The sequence below is a fragment of the Anolis sagrei genome, chromosome 5 (genome assembly GCF_037176765.1).
Source record: "Anolis sagrei isolate rAnoSag1 chromosome 5, rAnoSag1.mat, whole genome shotgun sequence".
Taxonomy (NCBI): domain Eukaryota; kingdom Metazoa; phylum Chordata; class Lepidosauria; order Squamata; family Dactyloidae; genus Anolis; species Anolis sagrei.
The window spans coordinates 190052393-190072127 of NC_090025.1; the positions used below are offsets into that span (position 1 = coordinate 190052393).

At 40.6% G+C, this 19735-nt stretch overlaps 1 protein-coding gene across 1 annotated transcript; it reads right to left on the reverse strand.

Moving 5' to 3' along the window:
• Window positions 1–2242: 2242 nt before the first annotated feature.
• On the reverse strand, window positions 2243–19487 carry RAB18 (RAB18, member RAS oncogene family). The gene is made up of 7 exons (XM_060776446.2): window positions 19317–19487; window positions 11727–11782; window positions 9153–9214; window positions 7885–7957; window positions 5994–6112; window positions 5838–5904; window positions 2243–4227 (listed from the first exon to the last, which is right to left on the reverse strand). Exons 1-7 carry the CDS (start codon window positions 19382–19384, stop codon window positions 4055–4057), a joined length of 618 nt encoding a protein of 205 aa, XP_060632429.1. The 5' UTR covers window positions 19385–19487; the 3' UTR covers window positions 2243–4054.
• Between the last annotated feature and the right edge of the window lie 248 nt (window positions 19488–19735).

The following is a 19735-nucleotide window of genomic DNA, read 5'->3' on the forward strand; positions in this document are numbered from 1 at the left end:
GGAGTAACAAGCCAGATAAGTTTGAAAATCTCTGATTTAAGGTATTGTCAAAGGCTGATTTAAGCTCTGATATATTTAGTCGCATGGGCGGGGGGAGGTTGTTTAAGGGCAATTAATGCATCTGTAGAACCAATGCAGTGTGAGATAAAGACCAAGGGGAAAGGAACAGACCCAGACTTATTCATAGTTAGTCATATCTACTGAAAGCTTTGAGGAATGTTAGTTGCAACCAAACTAAATCCTACTGGTCCCAGTTGTTATATTTTAAGAAGGACTTTGTTGTTGTTTATTCATTCAGTCGCCTCCGACTCTTCGTGACCTCATGGACCAGCCCACACCAAAGCTCCCCCTTGGTCAGTTCCTTCAAGGTCAAGCCAGTCACTTCAAGGATATCATTACAGTTACAGGGAGTGGTCAACCCCCGTTTAAACAGCTCCATTTGCTGCCAATAAGTTTCCGGTCCCATTATAAAGTTCTAAATGGTTCAGGGCCTGCCTATCTTCATGATCGCATCTTCCCCTATGAACCAGCACATACCCCAAGATCATTTGGGGAGGCTCTTCTCTCGCTTCCACCTCTGTAGCAAACACGGTTGGTGGGGACGAGGGAAAGGGTCTTCTCTGTGGTGCCCCCTGGGCTCCTGAAGGAGATCAGATAGCGGCCAGTCCAGCGGAGTTGTTGGTGGAGGACCATCGCTTCCGTGCTGGTGGTCTTTGCTACTTTCAGCATGCTGACATTTGTCCTCCTGTCTTCCCAAGAGATTTGCTGGATTTTTTGGAGGCAGTACTGATGGAATTGTTCTAGTTGCATGTGACGTCTGTAGACAGTCCACGTCTCACAGGTGTATAGCAGGGTTGGGAGGACAATAGCTTTATAAACAAGCACCTTGGTATCCCTACAGATGTCCCAGTCCTCAAACATTCTCTGCTTGATTTGGAAAAATGCTGCACTCGCAGAGCTCAGGCGGTGTTGTATATCAGTGTCAATGTTGACTTTTGTGGAGAGGTGGCTGCCAAGGTAGCGGAAATTGTCAACATTTTCTAATAATAATAGCTTTTAGGAATCCTGAGCCTGAACTCACTATTGTTGTCAGCCACAATATTGGTTTATGATGTTTATCTGATTATATTATTTCATTGTTTTTAGACATTGACTGTATTTTTGTGTTCGTTTTTAATCTGTATTTGCTGGCCATGTCGCTTGTAAGCCACCCCGAGTCCCTTCGGGGAGATGGAGGCGGGGTATAAAAATAAAATTATTATCCATCCATCTTGCCTCTGGTCGGCCCCTCTTCATTTTTCCTTCCATTTTCCCCAGCATCATGATCTCTTCCAAAAATATTCCATCTACTCATGATGTCGCCAAAGTACTTCTAGGAGTTGCATGTGACGTCTGTAGATAGTCCACGTCTTGCAGGTGTATAGCAGGGTTGGGAGGACAATAGCTTTATAAACAAGCACCTATGGATGCCCCGGTCCTCAAACACTCTCTGCTTGATTTGGAAAAATGCTGCACTCGCAGAGCTCAAAGTACTTCATCTTTGCCTCTAATATCCTTCCCTCCAGTGAGCAGTCAGGCATTATTTCCTGGAGTATGGACTGGTTTGATCTTCTTGTGGTCCAAGGCACTGTCGGAATTTTCCTCCAACACCACAGTTCAAAAGTGTCTATCTTCCTTCGCTCAGCTTTCCTTATGGTCCAAGCTCTTACATCCATAGGTTGCTACGGGGAATACCATTGCTTTAAGAAGCAATAAAGAGGACTAAATAATTCAGAAGGACCAAATCTCCTCAAACCCACGAAGTCCTAGTTTGCTGAACAAGGATTTAACTGTGCTTTGAAAGTTATTCATTTGGAACAGACCTATCTAGAGGGAGATTTCAGTTCGTAAGGAATTTTCTTTCATCTTAATCAAGAAAAGCATGCTTCATCTCTTCAAAAGGGGGAACAATTCTTTGGAAAAGATTTTGGTCTCCTTGCTGATAAACTTCATTTGAAAAATTCTCCAGATCAAAGTTTTAATGTTGACACAAAGTAAGTGGGACTCAGCAATGTCTGAATCATAGAATCATAGAATCAAAGAGTTGGAAGAGACCTCATGGGCCATCCAGTCCAACCCCCTGCCAAGAAGCAGGAATATTGCATTCAAATCACCCCTGACAGATGGCCATCCAGCCTTTGTCTGAGAACAAAGACACAGCACACAAAAGATAACCAGTTGAGATAAGAAAAACTGGCAGATGTTCCTGCTTCACAATCTTTATTCCAATGTTAAAAACACATTTCTCTCCAATAAAATTTGATTCTGTTGTACCTCCATGGATGGCCCAGCTCTGGCACCCTTCAATAACCTGTTTTAGCAAATATGCTGTAAATGAAATTTAGAATTCATTCCTAAAATCTGTTGGATAGCATTGAGTGTGAACAGTTAGTTATTTTACTTAACAAGGTTTGGTTATTGAACAGTTCTCAACAGTTTAGTAAAGTTTTCTAACAAGTGTAAAAACTGAAAAAAGCAAGATTTTAAGTGAAGTGCATCCAAGTGGTAAATGTCAACGTATTTGCAGAAGACCAATGATAATATGAGGAGTACCGAGGTGTACAAAAAAGAAATATTATAAAGATATTTCAGGCTATATATTTACAGGAAATTGCACAGTAGCTCGTATTGTTAGACAAATCAGTACTCTGTAGTATTTGAAGTCGTTAGTGTTACAGGATCATCACTCCAAGAGTCCTTGAATTGTGATTTACAAAATTCACCTGTACACAAGGAAGGTGTTAGAAAATCGAATACTGTGGAGGGGAAAAAAAAATCCAGACTATGCAAGTTCCCTGAAAACAATCAAGGCTTCCATTGTTCGTTACAGCAAACCGAAACAAAATAAGCACATGCCTTAGAGACGCACCCGGAAGACAGTTTTAACACTTATGCTTCCAAAAAACTAATAAAAGAGCCACATAGCATTGTCACCCAATTCGGGGCCTTCGCCTACCAAGTAGCAACAGTCCTGGGCGACCGACACCAAATCAACAACATTTAGAAGCATTCATCAAAGCCAGGAGAAGTGATTCACAATGGGACCTCTGTTAAGCCCATACCCGACAAGATTTATCTTGAAGGTCCAAAAGGATGCTTTAAAAGCCATGGTGCAAGACTGCCATTCGAAATTCCAGGGTTAAAATGTTTGACGATCTATTCAATGAAGTGACTGTTTAAAAAAAGTATCTCACCTCCTCCAATTACTTTAGAACAGGTATGGACAAATTTTGGCTTGGCATGTGTTTTGGACTTCAACTCCCACAATTCATGGCCTCAGGCCCCTTCCTTTTCCCCCTCAGCCGCTTAAGCGGCTGAGGGGGAAAAGGAAGGGGCCTGAGGCCAGGAATTGTGGGAGTTGAAGTCCAAAACACATGCCAAGCCAAAGTTTTCCCATGCCAGCTTTAGAAGCACCTCTTCCAAAAAACATAGAGTTGTGCTGGGATGGGTCATAACCCAGAAATGGTGTAGTTCATTAACCTAAAAAAGGGTTTAACCTAGCCATGCTAGAATTTGTTAATCAAAGATGAATCCTCACACATTGAGCATCGTGTCTCTCAAATAGTGCAGCAGAATCTGAATTAAAGACTACAATCGGGCAGAGTGCAGCCAACGTGTTTGTGTAATAGGCTTCAGGAAAAAAAATCATGATAAGATTAGGATATCTGAACACATTTGCTCCTGCGACACATCACCTTATGCTACATACAAAAAGAACGAAGATGTTGCAAATTAGTCATGCTTACCATTAACACTTCTGAACTGGAAAAGCTGCAGAATGCCATTTCCTTAATAAAGAAAATGACGACTGCCTCGATACACAAGTCATGCTTACCATTAACACTTCTGAACTGGAAAAGCTGCAGAATGCCATTTCCTTAATAAAGAAAATGACGACTGCCTCGATACACAAGTTATGTGCAAACTGCAAGGTCCCTAGAATAGCAGGTATGAGTTTATGTACAGAGGACATCACTATCCATTTAAATACACAAAAGGACGAGTCTTCCAGAGTTTATAACACCGAACAATAGCCGCCACAAGCGCCTCTATGGCCCTCTTCGTCGTTTGATAACTTTACGCCTCTGTTTTGGCTCTCGCTTTCCCACAGTCCAGGCGTCTGGATGATTTTTTCAACCAGTTCTTCAAAGGCACACTGTACACCGTCACACGTTTTTGCACTTGCCTCTGGGTGGGTTTGGGGAAGGAGGGAGGGAAGGGGGGAGGAAGGGAGGGAGGAGAAAAGACAAAATGTCAAGGTATGTTGCATCACTTTTTCCCCTCCTTGAAAAATCTCTATTTCCCAAGACTATATCACCAAGCTCAGAGCACAAGAGTCGCTCCATCTATTGGCACAGAATGAACAGAAGCTGCCAAAAGACTTGTGTGGAATTCATATACTGTACACTCTAGGAAAAAAAAGTATTGTTGCAATGACAGATCTTCTCTTTTTGCATTACATAGATTCTGTTTGGTAAACATTTAATGAATCTCTCAATGCAGTTAACTACCAAAGGCTAACAAAGCAACCAACTTTAAAAGTTTTTAATGTCAACTCACTAATCAGTCTCCTAGCAATCCTCAAACTGTGGGTTGTGATATTTGTGCAAACTAGTTGTGGGGTTTATAAGTTAAGTCCAAAATAACATTGCTTTTATATTTATTTATTTATTTATTTATAGTATTTATATTTTATGTATGACTTGCCTCTTCAATTTTTGTTGGGGGGTTTTCTTTCGCATAAACTGATTCATAATTTTATTTGAGGGCCACAAACACGTCAGCAAATGCCACTTTAATTTTTTTTCTCATGTTAGGAGAACATGGTGTTAGAGAATTGGCCATCTGCACAGAAACATGTTAGGGGTGAGAAAAAAAATCAAAATTTGCTCTGCATCAAAACCTACTGATTAATGTTAATTTTGGATTATGCTTTTTACCTGTGTTTGGTTTCGATCAAACCATGTTTTACCATCCTGTGGGAGGCTTCACTCATGATGCCACATGGGAAGCTAGAGGTGACAGAAGGGAACTCACCCGGCTCCCCAGATACAAACTGATGACCTTGTGGTCACCAGTCCTGTTGGCACAAGGTTTTAACCCTGCCACTTTAATACAAAGATGGCCTAAGTAATTTTTTCATCCGTTCCTGTTCTGACAATGATAAAATGTACTAGCAAACACTGGTAAAAAGCATAATCCAAAATTAACATTAATCAGTGGGTTTTGATGCAGAGCAAATTCTGATCTTTTTTCTCACCCCTAAAATATTTCTGTGCTCTTTGGTTCAAGAAGATATGGCTCAACAAGTTCTGCAAGGATAGCACTGTTCCTATTATTTTAACATATAGATAAGATGTGCTAGTCATCAAGGTTTTCCATTAGGAAATGCAATATGCAACTACCAGTGGACTTTACTGCATTAGCACAAATGATTTTGCAACATGGTCCCAGCCACATTCTTGGGTCTGGCAGGGCATTAGCCCTTGGAATCTAGTTACCCAAGAAAAGCCGAACATCAAATTATCTGGTAGTTGCAACAGAACTACATTCAATTTAAAATAAAAAACAGAGTGACAAACATGTAATCATAATCTAAATAGCGCAAAAGAGGTTCTCAGAAACTATGAAACTTCCAGGATACTTTGACTGGGAATATATTTTAAAAGTTTAGTTTCTATAATTCTACAGAACAATTTTGATAATTACATCTAGTTCTTTAAAATAAATCAACCATAACATCTCATTATATAACAGATCACTCTGCCATATTTTTCCATGTCTTTTTAAGAACTTACCTATGAACAACATGGAATGTTTCCGAGCGAATTTGAGGCCCTCATTTCTGTCAACCTCCCTGTTTTCCTATAAAAAAAACCCAACCAGAAACATTAGTTACAATAAACAAAGTTTATAAGCCACAAGTAATGTAAAATTAGAGAAGAGTTACGCACCTTATCAATTTTGTTTCCAACCAACATTTTAACTATATCGTTTCTTGTGCAGTATGTTTCCAATTCAGTTAGCCAGTTGTCTAGTTTAGCAAAAGTGTCTCTTCTTGTAACATCATAAACTGAAATCAAGATAAAACAACAGTAATAAATACATTTCAAAGTTGCTGGCAAACACTTCGACCTTTCGACTGAAATACCTGTCCTGCCACTCTACAGAACAATTATGCTTATTTATAAAAGTACAATTTAGAAAGCAGAGAGTCGCCACCTAAAATGAATCTCCAAACCACACCATTTGTCTTCACCGTGATTCCAGCTCAACTGCCCTCCTATCTCTAAAAAGATTCAGGACATACGCTTGCTGTTCATGAACTAAAAGAAAATCAAGCAGGTAACAGGCAAGAGAAGGGTGGAGCAGAAGAACTACTAAAATTCTCTATCATCGGAGAAAATTGCAGGCAGATGAAGTCGAGGCTGAGGATGTTTTGTGCTCAGATGTTCGTTGCTTAGCAACAGGGGAAAGGGAAACTGCTGAAAGGTCCATTTCTCTTGGGAAATGGCCTTCAGCCGATGAGGAGTTTTTCCCGAAGTCAGATTAGGTCTCCAGATGGAGGGAGTGAAAGATTAATTAGGCATTCTGAGAGACTCCATGAAAAGTCCTTGAAGCCCAGGTGTATTCGTCATGATCTCATGCTATCTTGGTCGGGCTTAAATTAAGTGTTGTTTACTTGGTATCTCTCAGAGGAGACAACGTCATCATAAGTTTTGGGTTCCTGTCTCAGCTCTCAAGTTCATGATTCATGTTTTCTGTGTTTGCCTATGTTCCTGGAAGGGTTTGCCTTGGAGAAAGTTCCTGTTTTCATGCTCATGGATTTGTGCCTGTGATTTTGATCCTGTTTTCATGTTCATGGATTTATGCCTGTGGTTTTGACTCTCTTGACTTCATGTAGCATAACTTCCTTTTTAAAATGCGCACCATTCAGTTGGCTGAAGATTTAGCGAAGCACTAGTGGTCTCATTCGAGAGGTGGGAGTATATAGTTTTGTCCTGACACAGTTCAGTCGTCGTCATCCGTTGGAACAGTGAGGAGCAAGCTTTTGCCGCTGAGGCCTACTTTTCAAGTGGATTTGGAGTGGCCGGCCCACTCTCCAGATTTGGCCCCCTATGATTTTTTTCTATGAGGTTTTTTGAAATCCCATGTTTATGTGAACCGTCCAAGGACCCTAAAAGATTTGAAGACCAACACCCAGGAAGAAATTGCCAACATAACACCTGCTATGCTGGCAAGAGTCATGACAAACACCAGAAATCAGTTTACTCAGTGTATGGAGAATGGGGGACATCACCTACCTAATTTGGTCTTCAAACCTACGTAAAACAAAACTTTAGGTATGTGCCTACATTATAAAAAAATAAAAAAATCCGATTCATACAATGGGTTTTATTAAGTTTTGAAAAAAGGAAGTTATGCTGCCTCAACCTGTACTTTGCCATATTTTTATTTCTGTTCTTTTTTATATGGACTGCTACTATTTTGTATTTCCTATTCCGCTGCTCTTTTAGGAAATGCCCTTTCCCCCTTTGTACATGCTTTTCTTAATAAACTGTTGTAGTTAGTACTACTGGACTCTGGTGTGGTAATGGGTTTACGTAAAGGTGTCTCAAGGCTAAAGCACATAATACAGCTGGGTACAACTTCATATTAAGCCATACTGGGGATGGAGGCTGTTTCAACCTTTCCCCTCTTCGTATTTGACATGTACATCTAATAACCACAAATGCAGAGATAGACACCAGGATAAAAAATGTCATCATGAATCCAAGCAAGGAAGGCCAACATTTAGACTCTAAAAAAACCAGAACATTTCCAGATATCCAGAGACAGGCTTACCTAATATAACACCCTGTGCTCCTCTGTAATAGCTGGGAGTTAGCGTCCTGAACCGTTCTTGACCAGCAGTGTCCTAAAGGAGGCAGAAAGTTTAAAAACGCATGTGCTTGACACAGTTGAACATTTCTCCGCTTCTTCCCTTCCCTATGTTTAAAATAACATAGGGAGGGGGTTGGACTGGATGGCCCATGAGGTCTCTTCCAACTCTTTGATTCCATGATTCTATGATTTTATGAAAAACAGAAGCTATATGTCCTGATATTTAGTATTTTCTGCCTTACAAGAACTTCCTCCTCTGTACTTTTTGAACAAATCCCATCAGGAATAAATTGGATAAAGTTCCTATATCTTATTCTCTCTATATAGCAGGGCTAAGTTGCATACATTTTTCCAAAAGCTACTGTACTGTAATATTCAGCATTCCTCACGTTTTACCTACTGTGATAGACATGCTCCACAATTCTTTAGAAAGGAGAACATTAGTATGGTATGGCAAAAGAGACAGGAATCTGTCCATTCAAATCAAACGTTTAAGTGACTTTTCGTTCCTATATGTAGACTTATCTCTACATAAATTCTCTTTCAAAAACTACGGATTATTTAAATTCTAAATACAGAACTCTAAAGGAAGCATGACTATAAAAATAACAATATTGCTCTGGTTTGAAATATAAGCCCTCTCCCTTTATTAGTTTCTCACTTTTCCTTCTCTGTATCCATTAAACCAAGCTGAAGAAGCTGGCCCCTAACCAATCTAACAGCCTATTTTTTGACTGTATGTTTAAGTACTCAAAGTCTAATAAACAGATATTCATTTGATAAAAGAGTTCCGAGTAACCATGAAGGTTTTTTAGCTTACCACCCATCAACTGTAAATTATTTTGCCACATATTTCTAATATAGGCTTAGAATTCATTGCTACAGGGAATCTTTGATATTCTCTATATAAAATCATTTCTTTACTGTCTATCCCCAGGGTAGCACACTAAAAAATTGACTAATATTGCTTACAGTGGTCACATTTGAGTGTTTCGTTTACAAGTAAATCAATGAAAAATATTTAAATGCCTACATTTTCATGCCAAGGAGCACAAGCCATTCCACTTACTATTTATCTGTAACCTAATGCAATCACATTTGTCCAACAAAGAAAAAACTCCACAATTACTTGGTGGCACTGGGTACAAAAATCTTTACATACCAATACAATTCTTGGCAAGACTCAACAATTAAGGGAGACATTACAGGGTTTTCTTATTACAACTTACCCATATTGCTAGCTTGGCCTTATTTCCATCAACTGAGATGGTTTTCACTTTGAAGTCAACACCTAAAAGACAAGAATATTTAGCACTCCCTCAGATTCAGTACCGGTTTAGAGCAAAAGAACATCACATAGCTAGGCTAAGCACACTGCATACTAATTCTGAAATGAGTTTCCTTCAAAAGCACATTTGTGCTCTTTGCTTCCTTATTCTACTGCAGTGTTTTAATTTCACATAAAATTTGCCAGTACATAATGCATTCAGTGTTCAAGAAAGTTACCACCTACAGGCCCTGAACTGAGGAGCTAATTGCACAAATAATTTTTGAAGGGAGCACTTCTGTAAAAGGAAAGTGAAAGCTGTTTCATCACAGTAAATGGGGCAAAGAAGCAGATGTTCATTTGCTAAGTACACTAAACTGCAAGCTGAATCCATTCTATTTATAACTTATAATGGATCTCTGATTTAAAAATTAACATGACAAAAACTGTCTGAAGATTGACTGTGGTATTCTCTATAGCAGGGGTCCTCGAACTTTTTAAACAGAGGGCCAGGTCACAGTCCCTCAAACTGTTGGAGGGCCAGATTATAATTTGGGGGGGGGGGGGGGAGAGAGAGAATGAATTCGTACGCACACTGCACATATCTTATTTGTAGGGCAAAAACCACTTAAAAACAATACAAAAAATAAAATGAAGAACAATTTTAACAGTGTGAGCCTACTTTTGGCTGATTAGATAGGGTTGTTGTTGTGTGCTTTCAAGTCATTTCAAACTTAGGATGACCCTGAGTGAGGGCCGGGTAAATGACCTTGGAGGGCCATATCCAGCCCCCGGGCCTTAGTTTGAGGACTCCTGCTCTATAGAGTAGGCATGGGTAAATTTTGGCCCTCCAGCCGTTTTGGACTTCAAGTTGAAGTTCAAAACGCCTGGAGGGCCAAAGTTTTCCCATGCCTGATATAGAGCCTATACTAAAAATAGCAAGCTCTGTCTTGCCTGGTTTACAAAATGCAATCAGAAAACTCCATCTGACAAATGGTCACACTTGTTCATTATACTAGTTCTATATGAGCATACACATGAACAGGCCAAGATACAAATGCAATCCGAAAAAACAAAGGTGTGGTTTCCCTACAGGCACTGAACATCACTCAGTTAAAGGGCTCCGAATAGATCACAGCCAAATAAGGACAAGAATTCAAGGAAGAAATTGTAGTAACTGTTTATGGCGACTTACCTGGAGGCCTTCTTTAACCACACAAGTCTATAATATACTCAGAATACTATCATGATGTACATATATACAAGTCTAAACATTTTGGTCCAAAAATCCATCCCAAAAATATGTATTGACTAATCCAATGGGTCGATGTGAGTATTGGACCTGAACTCTTAAACACACACACACAAAACCTCACCTCATTCTCCGAGTAAAGCGGCAAAAGGCAAGAGCTCAGGAGAACCTAAACTAGAACGCTCTACTTTTTGAGCTGTTGCATCGTTTCTGATCTTTCTAAATGCCTGGATGGGGAAAATGGCCATTGTGGCAGCCAGGGATGGCTGCGTCCTCAGACCGCTTTGGAGGTTTCCCTCTCTGTGGAAGAACCATGGATTGATCTACAGGTGATATCAAAACCCATAATTTTGGCCTCAAAACCTACTCTTGACTTATATATGAAGTCAGTTTTAGTATTTATGGTAAGAAACTGTGACGCTATCTTGTTTAGAACATGGACCTGCAATTCCTTTCTTTCCAAAGCTGTTTTTGTTGAGTGACTGCAATGGATTTTCCCCAGCATCATCTTACTCCTTTAGCAGGCCTTTCTCCACTACTTGCAAACGAAACCCAAAAGTACTTAATACTAAAATAGTTTATGAAGCTTTGCACTATACAAAAGCTTTAGCTAACATTTTTGTGCCTTTTTAGTAAACCTATTTATAGTATTACCACAATACAGACTCTGAAATGTTACTACTATGAATCCATATGGCCTTGCTTTCACCTCTGATCTATTTGACTGCCACAGCTGAACGATGCAAGTCCTACAATCCAAAACTATGAAAATCTCCTAGACAAAGTGATGTGCTAAATATAGCAACCATCCTTTTACAGATTTATAGGTATAAAAATAAAATGCAAGCTAACCCAAAGGAACAGTTAAACTACAGAATTTTCAACTTTGAAACACATTATTGACTTTGGCAAAATTTTCAGCTCTTCCAAACAACTTTTAAAGGTCATCACATTCCAAGCACTGTGCTGAAAGACTCATTCTCTGTCTTATAGAGTAACTTGTATGTAGATTTAATATTTAATGTAACAGATCATGTTTAGATTAATCTGCAAAAGTTGAAGACACAACTGTACAATATTGAGAAACAGATGACTCTACTACACGATTAGCTTCTGTGTTATTTTACATCACTTTGTATGTTTTTCGTATCTTCACAGATCTGATATAATGCCCAGATTAGAACAAGTTTTCTTGCTGTTGTATTGAGCAGTCTGGTAAATGTCAACACTTACCACAGATACCTTATTTTTTTTATCCAAGTGCTGAAGGTAACAGAAACTTACCAATTGTTGCTGCAAGTTCTGGATCAAAGGTGTCATCTGTGAAGCGTAAGAGAAGGCTGTGTAAAAGGGGAATGAGATGGGAGGAGAGAAAGGAAAACATGTGAGCATTGCGTGTGAACAGACCTTCATTACTGGTTTCAAATTTGCCAAGTTAGATAATTAGAGCAACGAACAACCCTCCCCCCCCCCCCCCCCCCCAAAAGCTTTGTTTTAAGACAGAATTGAGGAAAGTGGGCTCCCATTACAAGTTCATCATAACGTTGACCAAGACACTACTTGGAGTGGCAGTTTCAATGTGAATACGGAATTCCAATCAGCAAAACAGGAAAAGCAGAAAAGGTACATTCTAATCACTGGTGGATTTTATGTAAATGCCATGAAACTGGCCTCTATCCCCATTGCAATTTCCCTGCCCTGGTTCAAGGATAATAAGATCTGTTTGGTATGGATTAAAACGTCAGAAGACCAGAATTTAGTATTCCACTGAAAATATTGATTATATTTGAGGAATCTTGAATTGAATCCGGTTCTTTTAAGGTTCCTGATCACAGCATTCAATTTATTGACAGCAATATTGGCCTATTTCAGTCTAAATTAGAAGTAAAAGGAGTCCTGTGATATCTTTAAGATTAGCCAGTTTATTTCAGAATAAACTTTTATAGGTTACAACCCACTTCTCTGGCTGTATCTGAAGAAGGCGGGCTACAGTCCACAAGGGTTTCTACCAGAATACACTTTTTTCCCATGTCAGGAGTTACTTGAGAAACTGCAAGTTGTTTCTGTTGTGAGAGAACTGCCCATCTGCAAGGACTCCTGGACTCTGTCCAGAAGACACCCGGATGTTTTACCATCCTGTGGGAGGCTTCTCTCATATTCTATTATGGGAAGCTGGAGCTGACAGATGAGAGCTCACCCTGCTCCCCGGATTTGAACCGCTGACCTTTTGGTCAGCAGTCCTGCTGGCACAAGGGTTTAACCCATTTCACCACCAGGGGCTCCTTACTGGAATACACTGACAATCTTTAAGACATAAAAAACCCATTTTCTTTTTCTGAAACCATTTATTTATTTACTGCATTTATATATCATCTTTCTCCCAAAGCAGTAAACAACTAAATTAAGTGGATCCTATTTATTTGGGACCAATAGCAGGATTGAGGTTTCATGCTCCTGTTTTAAAAGAGTGGCACAAGTAGCTCAATGAGAAAGAATTGAACTGAGGCTGGGAACTATAGAGGGGCATGGCCCAATTTTGACCCCAAGACAATAGCAAAAACAGCAGCAACAGCAAGCCTTGTGGCATCTTAAAGAGTAACAAGTTTTATTTCACATGCATCTCTGTGGACTGCAGCCCAGGCACAAGTGATAAAGTAGGTTGCAATCCATAAGTTTAAGGAAAATAAAAAGCCTTTAACCTCTGTTTAACTATTGGTGCAAAAAGCACATGTCAACACTGTTATAGTTTACCTTCCTTCTTCACAAAGATATTCCAGTATAACTTGGCTAGACTGCACTCTTGAATCTAATAAAAACCACTAAAAAATAAACAAATGTATACCACTAGATTCACAACAGATAGAAGTACAATTACATTTGTTAATTCAGCACCACGCCCAGGGGTGCTACTTTTGTGTACAACTCTATATCTGAAGCCAAGAGTTAATGAAGTTTTTTTCATGTAAATGAATGTTCTCAATAACAATATTTCGGCAACTTACATTTCATCTACCCTGTAATTTAGGAATCAAGCTGTTTGCTTTAGATCTGGCAGACTCAGAACTCTTATTTACCCTAGTGGCAACTATTCTAAAAATATAACAGAGCGGAAAGAAAGTTAACTTTCAAGTTTGTCATACCCCTGAGCACCAAGAATGTAATTTGCAATACAGTAGTCAGCACTGAACAGCTGGAGCTTCCTTTTGAAAACTGAGCTACAAACTCATTAGGTAGTCATGGGCAAATGAACACACCCTCAAATTCTTTGTATGGTAGATAAGCAGTTAATATTAGCCAGCCACCCAGAATTTCCAGAGATTTCTGTAAGAATGTACTAAATGGGTCTGTCTGGTTTCTTCATTAAATTGTTCAGCTTGTTCATCATATGACACTTTCACTTTTCCAAATTTAACACTTGATGCAACAGTCCACCTTTGGATTTGTGACTGCATAAGATAGTCAATTAACTTAAGCATAGCAGTTTGGATATTTAAAAAAAACAGTGCTATACTAGTCGTAATTTACATTTAGGGAGTCAAACTCATCTGTACAGTTGTACTTGACTGAAAATCTCATAATCCTTATGAAGAAGAAGCAGAATTTGCTGGACTTAACCTCCTCCCCTTTTCCTTTTGTGTCATGTCTTAGGAATTTGTATGCTGCCCTGAGAGTCTTTGCAGCTGAACAGCAGTGTATAAATACTCCAAATAAACTAAATTAAGAATAAATATTGGCCTTGTAGGAGCCACCATGGTGTAGTGGTTTGAGCATTGGACTATGAACCTGAATAATAAGGACTAAAATCCCCACTTGGACATGGAAACCCAGTGGGTGATCTTGGACAATCTCAAAGGACAGCAAAGAAAAACCTATCTGAGTAAATCTTAAGAAAACCCAAAAATAGGATCGCCTTAAAGCAGGGGTCCCCAACCTAAGGCACACTGTGTGGTGGCCTCCCACTCAGTGGCCAGTGGAATGGCAGCTGACAATCCAGGGAGGGGCGAATTACCCAATGCTATTCAATCATGCAAGCTGTAGTTTTGCAAGTTCTTTAGACTTCTCTGACAAGTAGTGCCGTTGTCTCATTAAACTACAAATCTTCTGATTCCATAGCACTGAGCCAGGGGAGCTAAAGTGGTGTCAAATTGCATTAATTCTAGAGGGTAGTGGCACCAACAGCCTTTTTAACTTAGCCATACATGTTCCAATGACTTAATTGTAGTTTTGGAGCCTAAAAATGCATAAGGCAGGCATCGTCAATGCCCTAGCCTGCATGTTCAATGGCCAGGAATTCTGGGAGTTGGAGGCCCGAATAACCAGAGAGCTGGGCACTGAAGGTACCGGCGTAAGCAGTTGTTCCCGGGAGCACTTGGAAAATTACAGTAAGCAATATATGTCATTTTCTGAAGATTACTTAATCCCTCAAAAATGCTCCAGTCATCTCTGCCAACACTAAGCCCAAGTGCTTGCAACATCTTGTAATAGTGGCAGAGAACCTTTGTCCTCCCCAGGTGTCTTAAATTTCAGCTCCCAGACGTTCCAGTCAGCATGACCAATGGCAGAAAAATATGGGAGCTGTAGACCAAAACATCTGGTGGGCTAAACATTCCTCATCATTCCTCATTTTATAGTTTTGTACATTAAGTGGGAAAACAATGGAGAATGAAAACATATGGATGGTTGTATTTTACACACTATGACAAGTAAGCCCTTTCTCTTGTCTAGTTTTGTAAACTAAGGAGAACAGATTTAGGTATCAAAATATGTTTTATCATATAAAAACAATGCTTTTTTTCTTGGTGTTCCTGGAGTTATTTGGGACACTGCTCCAGAAAAATTGCACTGGATAGACCACGCCAGTTCTGGTCTCTTAGATATCGTTAACATGATTATCTATGGGCGAGCACAAGACTTGTATATGGCAAATGCTCTCCATCTCAAAATCTGGAACTGATAGGAGAAAAGTGGTACCATTTTTGGAACCAGAAGGTGAAATATAACCCAAAAACAGGGCTAACACTTGAAGCCCCAAAATGTACGTTAGCAAGTATTATTTATGATATCATAAGAATGACTGATCTGAAGAAAAACTCATCAAGACATGGGTGAAATTTATAATGGAAAAAAATACATGTCCATGAAATAAATAAATCACAAAAGTATTCTGTAATTAATAACCATGAATAAGTTTTAAACATAGTTGCAATTGTCCACCCACTACACACAATTACTTTGCATTTTACTGTATGTCCTGAAAAAATAACACGAGCTCATGCCATAAAGCAATATGGCTCAATCCATCAACAAAAATAGAAACATTAGGGCACATTATGTTATTTCTCCAAGGAAACCATCTACCTCCTCATGTTAGTATGTAAGTGTTAAAACACACTCTGTGTGTAAAAAGCAAAGAATAGTAATGAGTATGATATAAGGATGAGCTAATGTGGTATAGTGCAAAAAAGCATACAAAAATAATCAAAAAATGTGTGCAAAACATCCAGATTCTAGTTTCTAATGACCCATAAATCAGTAAGATGATCTTAAGACAGTCTTATTATTTCAGCTGGACCCTCACAGGATTATGGTTCGGACAAGATGGAAAAAAGGATCCACACAAGTCTCAATAGAAGCAAAGGTAAGGTAATAAAAAACAGTAGCTTAGCAAAACAGAAGAGGCCTTCAAAACAGGCAACCTGTTTTTGACAGCAAACTCAAACAGGATAATTGCTTCAAAGGAAGCTAGGACATAAAAGGAGAAACAAGACCAGCTTTTTACTTGGACTAGGTCTGCAAATTCACCTTTACATACCAGTCTCACTTTGTTCCACAATTTACTACAACTCCCTACCACTGAAGAGAAGGATCCACACCACTGTAAATACTGGTGGCCTGTTTCAGGAATTGTAGGTCAAAGTGCTGAGAGCTGTAGCCCAAGAAGTGGCTTTCCCAAGCTCTGGTTACAAGGGAAAGAGCCAAAGGTTGAAACAGAAGAAGGGAGTTTTGCTTCTAAGGAAACTCAGCTCTGGAACTTGCTTTCAAAATCGAAAGGCAGAGTCCAAAACTGGAGGTCATGCTTGATAAAGGGCTGACACTTACGCAAACAAACCTCAAGGGAAACTATTCAGACACATATTTCAAGCAAGCTGGGCATGGCAGTGTCCTCATAAGCCGTAAATAAAAGCAGCTTGGCAAGGAAGTGGAGCCTCTGAGCATGTGCAAATGGTAGTGCCACACCCTCCCTAACAAACAATAGGAAAAACAAGGTCATAATTATAATCATATAGATAAAGCATCCCTTATCTGGAGTTCTATAATCCAAAACAATCCTGATGGATAGCTGATATAGAGGCACCTTTGATTTCTGATGGTTTCAAACTTAGTGTCATGCACAGAAATCATTAAAATATGGTGCAAAAATTACCTTGAGGATACGTGAATAAGGTTTGCATGGATGATAAATAGATGTCATGTTTAGACTTGGTCATAATCTCTAAAGTATTTCATTAGACTGTTCAGGTCGCCAACTGTATCCCCTTGTACGAACCTGCCCAGGCCCTGAGCTCTTCAGGAGAGGCCCTTCTCTTAGTCCCACCTCCATCTCAAGCATGGTTGGTAGGAATGAGAAAGTGGGCCTTCCTTCCTAGTGTCCCCTTGACTCTGGAACTTGCTGCCCAGGAAAGCCAGAATGGTTTCCTCCCTGCTGCCATTTCGGCAGCAGGATAAAACCTTTTTATTCAGGCAAGCTTTTAAATAAAGAGGTTTTAAAGACAAAGACAGAGGCTGCTGTGATTTTATATGCTTTTAATTATGTTTAATACTGTTTTAATACTTTAATATTTTAAGCTACATTGCAATGCTTTTAGTAGTGACCTGCTTTGAGAGAAAAAGTGGGATATAAATAAACATAATAATATTATGCCTTGAGCTTCCTCCAATGCAGTGATTCTTTTCCCCTCTCCCCAAATTATGAGTAGACGTTTTAGTCTGAAATTGATCTAAATAGCTAACCTTGGAGGGATCCCAATTAAGTTCCTTCTGTGATTCGTTGAGGGTTGGTATAAAGGTGGCCCACCCACATGGAGTAAGTCTCTGTGGTATTATCTCTTTGTGAGGGGATGTGTTATGCCTTCACAGAAACCTCCTCTGTTTTCCTCCTTAGTTAGGAGAGGTTAGCCTGCATATTGTAAACAGCCATTATGAGAGGGATCCAGAATTAGTCCCTTACCTTTAGGACAGTGGCTCTTAACTTGTGGGTCCCCATATGTTTTGGCCATGTTCTGGAGGCAATTTTTCTCCTGACGTTTCGCCTGCATCTATGGCAAGCATCCTCAGAGGTAGTGAGGTCTGTTGGAAATAGGAAAATGGGTTTATATATCTGTGGAATGACTGGGGTGGGGCAAAGAGCTCTCTGCTGAAGCTAGGTGTGAATGTTTTAGCTGACCACCTTCATTAGCAATTGAAGACCTGGCTGAGCCTGGGAAAATGTTCTGTTGAGAGGTGTTAAAATGTGCCTGATTGTTTCCTCTCTGCTGTTTTGCTGTTGTAATTTTTTTTCCTCTCTGCAAAACAGCAGAGAGGAAACAATCAGGCACATCTTAACACCTCTCAACAGAACATTTTCCCAGGCTCAGCCAGGCCTTCAAATGCTAATGAAGGTGGTCAGCTGAAACATTCACACCTAGCTTCAGCAGAGAAGAGTTCTTTGCCCCACCCCAGCCATTCCACAGATATATAAACCCACTGTCCTATTTCCAACAGACCTCACTACCTCTGAGGATGCTTGCCATAGATGCAGGCGAAACGTCAGGAGAAATGCCTTTATTATTATTATTATTATTATTATAAGTATTTGCAGTATTATAAGTATTATAAGTATCCTGCAAATCTCTTGGGAAGACAAGCGGACAAACGTCAGCGTGCTGGAAGAAGCAAAGACCACCAGCATTGAAGCGATGGTCCTCCGCCACCAACTCTGCTGGACCGGCCATGTTGTCCGGATGCCCGACCACCGTCTCCCAAAGCAGCTGCTCTACTCCGAACTCAAGAACAGAAAACGGAATGTTGGAGGACAGGAAAAGAGATTTAAAGATGGGCTCAAAGCCAACCTTAAAAACTCTGGCATAGACACTGAGAACTGGGAAGCCCTGGCCCTTGACCGCTCCAGCTGGAGGTCAGCTGTGACCAGCAGTGCTGCAGAATTTGAGGAGGCACGAGTGGAGGGTGAAAAAGAGAAATGTGCCAAGAGGAAGGCGCGTCAAGCCAACCCCGGCCGAGACCGCCTTCCACCTGGAAACCAATGCTCTCACTGTGGAAGAAGATGCAGAGCAAGAATAGGGCTCCACAGCCACATATGGACCCACAAGAATATTGGAAGACAATCATCCTCGGAAAGCGAAGGATCGCCTAAGTAAGTAAGTATTATAAGTAGAAAAGACAACAGACAAGTAGACAAATATCACTGTTAGAGCAAATCCCCAACCTTTTAAGAGACTTTTGCCAGTTGGCTCAGAAGGAGTTTGACTCTTGTTATTGTTTTATTACAGTCTTTATCAACTGAGCATATCAATTCTGTTCCCAGGCCTGGGCCAACTTGGGCCCTCCCTCCCTGCCTCCAGGTGTTTTGGACTACAACTCCCACAATTCCTAACAGCCTGGCTGTTAGGAATTGTGGGAGTTGTAGTCCAAAACACCTGGAGGCAGGGAGGGAGGGCCCAAGTTGGCCCTTTCCGGGTTCCCTATGAGGGGGCGTGGCTTCGGGAGGGATTGGGCCCCGCCCCTTTCCCCAGCCCGTCTCTACTCTGCCCGAGGGCTGCCTTGAGGGGAAAGGCCCGAGGCCTACTTTGAGGCCTACCCGTTCGCCCAGAGGCCTACCTCGACTTCCCCACGCCGCTCTCGCCGATGATGAGGATCTTCAGCGTGGTCAAAATGTCCTCGTCCATCCCAGCGGCGACGACAAGCCAAGCTCCTCCGAGCGACAACAACTCCGCCTCAGCCCGAAGCTGCCACGTCTTCTGCGCATGCGCCCCCTCTAGCTCTTATCCGGGAAGTGTCGCTAGTTTGCGCATGCGCCCGGAGGAAGTCTTCCGCGTCCGGGTCACGTGGCTCTGGGTGCCGCCCCCTTTTTCAGCTGTTGCGTTGGAAAGGGGCCAAGGCTGGGGCGACGCATGCGCAGATGGAGTTATTTGCCTCTTCTAAATCTCCAGGACTGTCTTTGTGTGCAAATATATAGATATCACACACACTTGGGAAAATAGCTTAGAAAGTATATATATATATATAGGAAAGAATCT